Raw genomic sequence first — 12,420 nt, forward strand, 5'->3', positions numbered from 1 at the left:
ATCTTGATCCATAGTCATAAAGCTTTCAAGGCAAAAAACATATGAACGTACGCAGGTAAGTTGTAGGTTGGTAGATAATTGAAAAGTTTCTAGATCGCTCGATTTAATTTCATCATAATGTAATTGGTGGTTTAGTGATAATTAAAGTGTGTCGGAGTCTGGTTGCATTTTAATTAAAGATTAATAACGAAGCGGTCGAGGGAGGCGAACGACCGCATAGGATAAGCACGCCAGGCGGGCGCACGCAACCCTACGAGACGTGCGTGCCGCTCCGTTACGACACCTACACCAAATTTTTCCACATGCCCGAACAGCCGAGATAAGCTACGGACGACGCCAACGTGTTATTTATTAACGAACCGAATGATCGATAGTTGGACGCGACACCGGACGTGGACGCGGACGAGTGCCTTTCGAAACACGCCGCCAATGCTGACACTTCGCTGTACCTTCCATGCGACCTCAGATATATGTGACTCTCAATTAATTGACTTTAAATCTATATTTTTTTATGATAATTTGATTTTATTTTTCGTGCCGTCATTATAAAGTTACAAAAGTTCAGTACTAACGTTGTTTAATATTTCGTAATCGTTACACTAAGAACAAAGCTGTCTGAATCCGTCGTGAATAAATAGCCGCATCGAATGCTTTGTTTGAGTTTCAGAAACATCTCCAACCCTTTGCTTGATACCATCCGTTCCGCTCTAGCATACGTCACGTCTTCGTGACAGCTGCGCGCCGTACTTTCTAATCGCTCCATTCAATAGTCAGAGCCAAACAAACATACGACGAGTAGGCAAATTGCGAAACGGCTCAAATGTCTCGAACAATTGACAATAAAGAAAAGAGTAATCAATTAATTATTTATAGAGGCGCGAGTCGACAGCGCTTTGTTGGAACGATTGCTCAAATTGTTTGTCCTAAATTCTTTCGATACCATGCCGTTTGTGGACATAGGTGTAGTAGGTAAAAAACGGTTGTGTGTTTACGTTCGCAAATAAACGTGTTAGAAGAGACTGATCGGAAATTCGAGGTTCAGGTGCGCAGGGCAGGTTAGACCAGTCCCGATGGCCTCGCAAGGACCCCAGCAAACCTGTTAGATTCTTGCACGATTTTTACGTGAGCACCTACCGGAATTACATTCACGTGGTGCACCCAGTTGCCAGTTAACTTGTCAAATGACTCACGTTCTGGTTGGTTAACACCAGAAGCTGGATTTACTAGATTTTGATCAAATAATGCATATTGTGGTAATTTGATACATTATTAATTTAACGGTACATTTTGTCATTTATAGTGGAACTATTTGGCAAGTCTTTATTCAGTTACTAACTTAGTACTTACAGCTCCCGTAAATACCTACTGTCTGACACTTTTTTTGCTATGTCTACAGCGGAAAAAGCTTTTCACAATATTTTTTTTTGTAGTAGACTGTTGCCTTTTTTGAGATAATCGCCGACATATGTATAATTTTAAATCATAAATAATTTATTTGAACATAATCAATTTTTAAATTTATTTTGACGTCAGGCTTCTTGTTCTGCTATTTGATTTTTGTTGTTTCCATGGAAATATAATTTTATTCGGATTTCAACCTCATTGTTTTATTTTTTGTTGTGATAACTTATGACCTCCTGAGATATTAATAAACCACCAGGAACAGGAATCAGGTAGAACTACGATCCGGTCAAACTCGTCCGACGCGTGCTTCCAACATTTTTTATTTATTTGTCTGCATCGTCGTATACCGCTGGGCGTGACGTCAGACTACCTAAACTGGTTGCGAGGGAACAGGGATTTGCTTCGTATCCTTCCGGTTCTGCAAGTGGTTTGGACCTGTTCTACATTCAGGTTGAGCGGCACCAGGTGACCCTGCCCACGTGACGTATGTGCAGCACACGAATGTTATTGCAAAAACGTCAAAATCTATGCTAGACCTGACTACACTTGAACTAATATGAAAAATTGTCACAATCAGTTTTACAATTGGCCTATCCTCTAATGCGTTGAAGCGTATATTTTGGTCATACGTGTTTTTGCTCAATTGACGTAGCTACTTATGCTAAAATAAAACCTCGTTAAAAGTAAATACATGAACAGGACCTAGCTGAACAACTTAGTTTGCAACGTCCAAATCATGTTGATAACTGGTTTGCTCAATTGGACACTTGGTTTGCTGACTCACCTCACGATGTACGCAACAATTAGTATGTTGTATCGTCACATTATGCGATGACGACTGCAGATGGTTACAATCAAAGGTCAGTATCCGTACCGAAATGGTCACACCTAATAACTGGTTCGTAACTTGTAGTCGGTCAGTCGTAAAACTACAGACTGGGTGTACGGGTATTTCACGTCGTGCTTCTTCATTGATTCTATAGACTCAATGAAAAATGACCTCATATTGCTGCCTACTCAGAATGCTGGTTTTTAAAGCGTCATAATAACAGGTTGAAGTACAAGAATATGATGATGTTTCGTTTAATACGTAGAGATCAATGCACGATATTATAATGAAATTGCAGTATTTTTGTAGACGAACGCAACGATGCCATTTATTTTAATGAAATCAATAATTTAGAACACATATTCAAAATCAAGTTTTCTTATCTTGAATTGATTTTGTTATAACTAGGATACTTTAATATATTATCGTTATTTCGTTCTTATTTATCGACGTAACTTATGACTAAACAGAGACAATGTTTACATAGTCCTTTGTTTATATATATACTAATATTATATTATTATTATACCACTATTATATATATTAATTATCCGCGGCGGCACTCTCATGGTACCCGGGTTAAAAGTAGCCTAATCCAGAATCTAATCTATCTCTACCAAATATCCTACAGATACGATGAGCTGTGTTCTCATGAAAGAGTAATAAACGACAATCATACTTACAAAGTTTCGCGTTTATAATATTAGTTTAGGTGTATTATAATAGTAGAATAAATACAAAATAAACCTCAATATGCAATTGTTTCAAGCTGAATATGTTGCGAATCATTGAGAACAAATGTTCATTTGTTTATCTTATTTGTTTATAATATGGTGGTTATCTAAATTAAAAAAATGTTTAAATAGGAGGCGTAAAGAAGTGATGGAGGTGAGCGGGGATTCTTGGCGAGCGTACTACACTACGGGTCCGGAGCATCCCCTCAGCGCGGCGACCTCCGCAGTCCTCGGGGTAGACGATCAGCAGCCTCAGTCGCTCGTCACTGATTATTACAAGCTCCCCCCACTAGCTCAAGATACTCATCTCAGTCTCCATAAGGAAGTATGGCAGTAAGTAGAACGTTATGAGATAGTATCATTAAGCTAAAATGTGGTTGCAGAAAGATTTTTTCCTATCAAATTAAGTAATAATTTTATTATATAAGCCTAATTTCTCTTGGTCCAAAAGAGTCTATTAGATATAAATATATTACAGTATTTTCTGATATAGTATGTATATGTACTTATGAACACACAAACACACTTCCGAAAAACGAAACATAATACAATATAACCTTACATTGTCTATAACATTAGTTATATAATAAAAATCAATAGTCCCATCTAGATTCACACGGCGTAGGTATCTACACTCCAAGCGTTCGTGTATCGATGCTATTATCATTATAATCGACGAATATCGAGGTACTTTGAATACGAAAATGAATTCGCGTAAAATTTATATGTAAACTATGATAATTTTCGCTTTTATGCAGGTAAGTGTAGTACGGTTTTTATAGGTGTAACGTGCGCTTGCAGAGTCTCACGGTTGACTACACAGAGACACAGGCCGCGTGGCTTCCGGCCCTTAGGAAAGGTGTAAGAATAACAAATAATAAAAATGATAATGTTCCACTCAATAAATCATAAGCCCTCATTTGAATACCTATGGCGAGATTAACGAAATAAGAGTTTGCAACTGCAATAGCGTCTTATCCCCCCAGACGCGTATATCATGTTAAAATTTACATATTTTTGCAGTTCGATATGTTATTTTATTACATGGCATATCTTTTTTATTTATCCTGTTATTTATCAAGAGGTATGTTACACCTTACATAAATGTTTTGTATATAATGTGATGCTTACTATTATTTGTCTTATTTCTTTATCTTAGTTTAATAACAAATTATTACGTATTTTAATTTACTCTAGATTTTAATGACCATTTTCAAGAAAAAACGTCTTTTACAGCAAAATATTGAAAGAATGTGAGTTTATACAATGACCGTAAATGTTTGGGCTGATAGTGATAATGCATTCAACGGGATTCCCATAGAAACGCGACCCCGATCAAATTATCCTCGCTCTTTCAAAGTGGTTGTTAACAGCATCCTTTGAAAGCGACACAAAAATGAGCAAACGCCATGACACATTTTAAAAGAAGGGAGTGCATTATGTTAAATGCTCCAGTATACTAAATTTTATTCTTTTATTAAAATTTTATTATACACTATAAACACATTTTATAAAGTTTAACTAATTCTAATGCACAAGAATATTAAATATCTGACGCTTTATCATGTCCATTACTAAACTGTGTTCAATCGTTTTATATGACAAGATAAAAATAAGTATAGCTGGGTTAATCGCATAAATATTTAACGACTGCATAAAAATATCACATAAATTTCCAATTTCATACAGAGCTGAACTAATCATTGTTTAGTTTGTCATTTATGCAGTGTTTAAAGTGCACTTTTTCATTAGTTTCTACTTATCATCTCCGCCATTGTACGGGGGTGTATTAATACAAATAATGACAAGAGACGGATGTGGTTGGAAGCGGCTCACATTGACAAGGACGCCCAGGACTTGTCTTAGCTTATTGTCGGCACGCGTCCCACGCGCCTATTCCGAAGCATAGCTATTTCTCATTCATACATTCAAAATTATAACGAATGCCCAACTTGCCCGCACCCATCCGTGCCTAGTGTCGCCGCTCGCGTTTGTATGCTAATCCGTTATATAGTTCAGTGCCAGAGCATCGTCAGCATCAGAGCTCGGTATTTGTTGTCTAAATCACCCATGATAATATTTGAATTGAATACACGTTACATGTAGAATTTAACTAGTTCATGTAGATTATGTTTGTGAGCGTCGTAGGCGTAAACGTTTCGTAAAAGCATTGCGTATTGCCTGAGCTACACAAATAGTATGGCTATTGAGAGAAAACAGCAAGCAGCCATAACCATTAATAGCAGTCGCCGACTTGAGCTAGTGTGAAGATTAGCATAGAAACGCGCGCCAGGATGGCTTCAGGAGGGCCGCGACCTCGTGATCCTCAATTATCCTCATTTGCATCTAATAAATAAAATGTGTGACGTTCACCAATGCAATTTATTATATCTATCTATGTACAGATTTCTCGCTACTATGTAAGTATTATTGTAGGAACGCGGAGCCTTAGGTACGTAGCATAATGGGCACTTACTATTCGATTTCAATAAAATTATGTTTCATGAATAAAAGCATAGATAGTCGTCTTTTTAATTTCATTTCAAAATTACTAAATTTATGATCAAACTATTCATTTATTTATTGAATACTTTATTGCACACACAGAAGATAGAGAAATACAGAAAGAACATACAATAAAAGAAAAACATGTACAAATGGCGATTTAATCTCTTCCAGACTACCATATGTAATGCGTATGGAAAGGATATTTCAAGAAGGTGGGTGAGCGAAAAATAAAAAATAATAAACTACTGATCCTACTTAATAATTATTAAAATTGTATTTATTACTAAACTGCAAGTTAACTTGAATACCAAGTGTATAACGAAATCGAATCGAATGATAAGTAATATTGAATGTTAAAAATATAAACCTAATTACTTTTTCGTTACATGAGTATCATCTAAAATAAAAAGTGCTAAGTAACGAATGGCGTAGCAAAAAGCAATGTCGCGGTTGCAGTAACAAAACCTTTGGAGCTGGAACCGTGTGACCCATTTAGGCCTGAAACCGGTTTCCTCTTCAAGATATCTTTGTATTGTTACTAACATAGCAGTTAATACCATTCAGCTCCCCTGGAAACACTCGACCCCTTGTAAAGATAATACGTAAAAAGATAGCAACATGGTGATGTCCCTGGCAAACGGCGCGGTCATCACGTAGCGAAATATGAAAACGGGGCTTGACCATTCTTTAACGATCCTTTATATGTATAATATTATTTGCTATTCAAACTACAAGCTTAAGAAATCCAATTCTTGTTACCGTTAGTCAGTATGCAATCAAATTAGTCCCGACAGCTGCAAATTTTTTTATTATCCACAGATTAAAAAAGCATACATACATCCATAGGTATGTATAGATATAGAAATAGGTAATGAAAATTATGAAAATAAAACATTTTTCAACCGAGTACGCAATCAAATGTTATTTTTAATAGCTTGGACAAATGGCGAAATGTTTTCAATTAAAGCTTTTGATGATGTATTAGTTCCGTGAGAAAAGTAGCAATAAACCTACATTCTGTCGAATGATATATTCAAATAGAATGGAATTACGTTACTCACATCCGCTGCAAGCGCCGTCTTCATCTCGCTTTATCGTTCGATAGATTCTAATCTATTCGTCAAACGACGTATAAACTGTCGTCGCCTTTGATTTTTATCGTCGCTATAACAACCCTGGTTTAACTTTATTTTGAAAGTAGGAAATAGTAGGTACGGGAATAATTAATTTATACCCAAAAAGTGCAAATGAAAACTCAAATTTTATAAACAACAAGAATCAAAAATAAAGACGTTAAACCCACTATATTTAAATAAACAGGCAATTGTTTAGGAATTTGTAAAAGTAAAAAAAGTCATTTAGCTACACTCCCTAATCAATATTATTTTTAACTTACCATTCTCGTAAATTTTAAGAATTTTGGCTACTTCTTCCTACGAAATTAAAACATTATTAATTCGAATAAGAAGACATGACTTATAATTGAATTTAAAGTATAATCTTTCCTTTAATTCTTACGATATCGTATCGCTATGCTTATCTATTCAAAAATAAGTATGTATCTATAATTCTTTCAACGTAGGTACCTATTTGTTAGACGTGGGGTGCTCTGCCCTGTTCCTTAAGACTCAAACGCTGCATTATTGAAGTTTCTTCATGTGTGAAAGGGTGTTAAGTAAACATTGCAAATAATTATAAAGGCGATTGCATCCGAGATATACGAGTACGGTCCCGATTATTCATTCATAGAAAATTTGATATTTGCATTCGAAAAGTGGATGAAGCTACGAAGAGAAAACATTCTTACATTTTATTACAAACAGTGTTATGCTAATTTTGTGCAACATGACACCGATATCAGATTAAAGGTATATCTTAGATGAGATAAATACATTCTCCGTGAGAAAGTATGAAGTGCTTTATCTGCCTACTTCGATATTTTATCGATTTTAGTATCAAATCAACTAATACTTACTGACAACTTTACTATTAAATACACTGTATTCTACTTGTTAAACCGTACTTTACTTGGTTGGCTAATATTTTCCTATGGAGATTGTCTATATATTATCATATAGATTTCTAATCTCAATTTATCTCACGTGAAACAAATAGGTATTAATGTCTATTAAAAGTAAAATCAATTTGGGTTTATAGCCAAAATCAAACTTCTATACTTCGACTAAGACTTACACAATCGTAAGATAGAGCATTTGTAAGATATTGTTAAGGGCTCAGCTGTCGGCACAAGGAGCTCTATTGGCGCTTACAATGAACGACAAGCAAACAAAGGAGTGTACTGAATGCAAATGAATAACGATCTAAAGTTTGCCACCTCGCCGTAGGCGCTACCCAGATTAACTTCAACTTAATTTACATCTTTTACAAAACATTAAGTTGTATTAATACTAAAATAATGTCAAAACATAGCTTTCATTTCGGCATAAATTTTATTTCAATTGAGCTGGCGACGATAAATATTTCATTAAGTCGAACTGAATCTTATCACTTGTAAAATTTCACACTCGCCGTGTTTTGCTTACAAATCGTATGCATAAATCGTAAAGAATGAGCGATGGCAGAATTGCAATCGGACACAGGCGGTTGGATCGCAGCTCGCGGGAGGTCGCGCATCACGCTCGAATCGGACGCATGAAATAGTGCCACGAGGGGTTCTTATCTAAAATAAACATCTGAGCGCCAATGAAACATGCCTTCAATTATCATAAATCGGCGTGTACTGACACTGGCCGACGAAAACCGCGCCCCGCACCGCGAAGATGACCAAGCTTACATATTATTATGCGAACAAATCAAGCAAAATTAATGTAACTGCTGCAATATTAGTAATAGTCTTAAAAATTGAGTATTCGACAACAGCAGCTTTATGGGTGATTTATTCAAAATTATTATCCTGCGTCTAAGTTCGTAACCGGAGGAAGATGTAATTAATTTCATTTGAATATGGTTTTTAATCAAATTCATTTGCATATTTCGTAATTCATTTATAGGACATATTTGTGAGAATCCTCAATGTTATTATATCCTTAATATATATTTATATGTCTAACTGTAATTTTTTAAATGAACTTATTTATAGTATTATTATGGATTTATATTAATTTACGAAAATAACACTATTTAATTGATTCTAATAACTTGTGCATACATAACAATTGTATAGCCTATTTTATATTTTTTAGTTTTATTTACCAGAAACACTTGAATTTACTTATAAATTATAATTTTACACATGAATAACCCAAAATTGGCATCTTTTTGCAGCGTTAGCACCAACTTTTTTTGTTTATACAGGTTTCCAAGATTATTGTAACTAGAGTTATATGTTACAGTCAAACCTCGAGATTCGGATGCTCCTAGGTTTGATTAGTCAAGTCTGGTCTTAGTTAAATAGATTTGTTCGAGTTTATGTAAATATTTTAGTCATATCTAGGGAAGACAAATTTGATCAGGCAAACTTCTTAACCTTATGATATTGGGGTTTAACCAAAGAACTCCGATCGGGTATTAAAGTGCAATTTTTTATTTTTTTATGTTTTTTGTCATATCATATCACCGATTTAAGAGAACTTTGACTGTATGTGTAATTTGTAATGTCCTCCAAATTGAGAATTTTTTTGACTGATTTCTCCTTAAGATATCTGTTAAAATGTTAGTCAAGAAGACTTGTGTGATTTCTAGCATCATCTCAGAAATTTGGGAGCTTTTAGGTTTGATTAAAACATTCTTATTCATCGTCCCATATTTCCTTTCTTTTTAGGTTATCTGTGGGAGATGTGATTTATTGAAAATATTTATCACTTACATATTTAATTACATTAACATTAAAATTTATAACCTAAGGTTTCAGAACGATAATAAAAAATAAAATGTTCTTTTACAATATTTATTATTTTATTATATTCAATTATATATTGTATGCACTTGCACTAACATTAATGATCAGTTTTGATTGAGTGTTTTTTGACATCTGGTTTCTGAAGTTTGGTTATACAAAAACCAATAGTCTATAGTCTAGATAGTGAAGTCCCGTGACCCCTAATAGGTTATAGGGCAAATAATATGATATACTATATTATTGCTTCATGCCTTCTGAAACCACACCAAGAATTTTTTTTTTGTAAGTTCCTACCGGGCACAGAATCCAAGAACCCTCGGTTCAACGCTTTCAAGGGTTCACTACTAGGTTAGGTAGGTTATATTGAGAAATCGGAATAAGGGAACCTAAAATGTCATTAATTTAATCTAAGGTAACAGATTTAATAGCATTTCTCCCATATGTACTACCTAACTAGCCCTTTCTCATCTTAAAAAATTAGTCACGTTCCTACACTATCAATTTAATATATAATTCATAGCATTTCAAATCAGTGTTATATCTGAAATATTATTTTAATTATACGGCTCGTTTAAATAATTATACTAATTTGTGCAAAACGGCATTTCTTCTACAAAATGCCTACCAGTCTACATGCAAATTTATAAGCTTAGCGTGAATAAGTTACAGCTGAATATTAATTTGATCAATAGATTTAAGAGTAAAATATTTAAATGCATAATTAATAAAATTTTATATTTTTATGTGTAGATAGATGTCTACTTTTAGTAAAATGGTGCTTAATTGTATTTCATTAGGGAGTCATTATGTAATCAATCTTTTCATATCTACTCTATTTATTAAGTAGCGATTACGATAATTAGCTAGTATCTGCTTGATCCTTTCTATTTATATTTGAGTGTGTTGTGTATCTAGATATGTTATTGTGTAGTATAAAATGTTTCTATTACTATTATCTAGTAGATATCAAATATTTATTGTGAAATGTAAAACTATAAGGAATATTAGTTAGTATCCTACATTAATTATACCGTATTGGATAGGTATTCCACTCCATTTTTATTTTAAAAGTATTTTTTGAGAGAATTTACGTTTTTTTTGTTTTCTATTATACTTGTGAAAAATATCTTAAATACCATACATTCACAAATTACATTGTTTTACTGTTAAGTTTCCATAGTATTTTTCCCATGTTTTTGTAATAATAACGAATAGTAACGGAAACGTGTAATATGTAAAAATGTGTCCTACTGAAACTTGTGCAAAAAAGATTGAGATTGTCAATTAATAACAATAAATTTCCTATACTTCCTAGCGTAAAATTACGGAATTACGATTTTGCGCGCGCACTGCTCAGTTGATAGTAAAAATAGCGGCGCGCGCGCATTGTCGCCATTCACGCCCCTCTCCCCTCCGCAGGGCCGGCGGAGCGCTGAAGGCAGCCAATGGGGCGCACGGGGCGGAGCTGGGCGAGCTGTCGGGCCTGCTCCACGCGGGCCTCGTGAAGCGCGAGCCCGAAGACCTGAGCCGCAAGGTGGTCGACGAGGCCGAACACGCGCTCAAGCCGCGACACAAGGTGCGTCACACGTTCGTACGCCGCCGTCGCGCGCGCACGCACTCACACACTTTCTTTACCGGTCACTCATGTATTATTTATCGCGATTTACGTACGATGCGACGAGCACTTCGCTCGAGACGCTCTAAACGCGCCCGCCCGCGCCCTGTCCGGCCGGCTAGCGCTGCCCGCCCAGTGCACCGACACAGGTGAATCTAAGGACCGTTTTATATCCCGTGTATCATACTTGTAACGTGAACGTGTATTGAACCAATAGTGTATTCGGAGCTGTGAACTGTGCTTCGACGCGGCATGTACGCGTCGACGTTACGGAGCGGACAATTGTCGTGGGAGAACGCGTGTAACAGGCGCGTGTGTCCGCAGGTGGCGGTCGGTGACTCCGGCGAAGCTGCATCGCCGTCCCCGGTGCCATCCCGGGCCTCTTCCGCAGGCTCGCTTCTGCCGGACGCGGCAATGTATGCCGCCCAGATGTTCGCCCCCCCGGGCACTCCCAGTCCGACACCTTATGGTGACCAGTACCCCAGGCAGTCGACAACGTTTGCGGGAGATCCCTATTACAGAGAATACTTTGTAGGGGATGGGTACCAACAAAGAACTGCACCACCGTATAGTGATACTGAATCGACTTCGGCTTCCGCCTTTGGTGATCGTTATGCTTCAGCACCACGATACCACAGCAAGAGTGTGATCGCAGCTGCTGGCCTCACTGTTGATCTGCCCTCACCGGACAGTGGCATCGGAGCCGATGCTGTGACTCCCCGAGATCACACAGCTGTTCAGCAGGTCGGTGCAACGAGTGACACGGGCGCGGGCGGGCAGGCTTCTCACACATACTCACTATCTATAATATTTATTCCATACCATTGTCGCTTTACACTTAAACTGCAAAATTCAGTTAAGATAAATGAATTTCTTATTTGTTTATATGAACTTAAATTTCAACGTTTCAAATTGTATTTTTACTAATGATTAATTTAGTTATCTTGACTGAACGTACATATTATTTTACGTATAAAACCACTTATAAGTTATATATTGTAGGCAAGACTTATAAGCTTAAGAGAATTTGATATCAAATAGTAAACAATAATAAAGGAGAATATGTTTTAAATTAATGTTTTCACCGAAGCCCTCCCGCGCTCTTAATCACTTTTTATCTTTACTGTGTGTTGACCTAAAAGACTAAGAAATGGCCTCTAAAGGCTAGTTGAGATGCTTAGTAACATCAAACACTGCATTGAAAGCATCGTACAAAAAGTAAATAAAACATAAAACATACACTTAATACACGTAACCGTAAGTGATGGATGAGTTAATATTGAAATTTGTTAAACATACGTTTCGTGCATCAAGCTTTATTTTAATGAAGTGGTAGTATTATAATTTAAGGTGTACGAAAAAAAAACTAGCTAGAGGTCTATGAAAAGTAGCATAATTGCATGAAAATTCGTACAAGAAACTAATTAGGTAACGAGACTCCATTAAGAATTCGTTCACATGTAACGACTTA

General features: G+C 36.0%; 2 protein-coding genes across 7 annotated transcripts in view; one reads left to right on the forward strand and one right to left on the reverse strand.

Moving 5' to 3' along the window:
- LOC119829457 (protein grainyhead-like) overlaps positions 1-12,420 on the forward strand; it is a 105,965-nt gene that overhangs the window by 69,339 nt on the left and 24,206 nt on the right. Inside the window, exons 2-4 of one of the 3 annotated variants that reach the window (XM_038351964.1) lie at positions 3,100-3,300; positions 10,754-10,910; positions 11,274-11,693. In XM_038351964.1, coding sequence (XP_038207892.1) covers positions 3,116-3,300; positions 10,754-10,910; positions 11,274-11,693 — 762 coding nt within the window. In that variant the 5' untranslated portion in view covers positions 3,100-3,115. The other 2 variants (XM_038351966.1, XM_038351965.1) reach the window with 2 other exon arrangements.
- Positions 1-12,420, reverse strand: part of LOC119829455 (protein grainyhead-like) — a 121,825-nt gene that overhangs the window by 37,867 nt on the left and 71,538 nt on the right. The gene's annotated exons all lie outside the window — the stretch shown is intronic.

Source organism: Zerene cesonia, chromosome 10 (genome assembly GCF_012273895.1).
Source record: "Zerene cesonia ecotype Mississippi chromosome 10, Zerene_cesonia_1.1, whole genome shotgun sequence".
NCBI lineage: Eukaryota > Metazoa > Arthropoda > Insecta > Lepidoptera > Pieridae > Zerene > Zerene cesonia.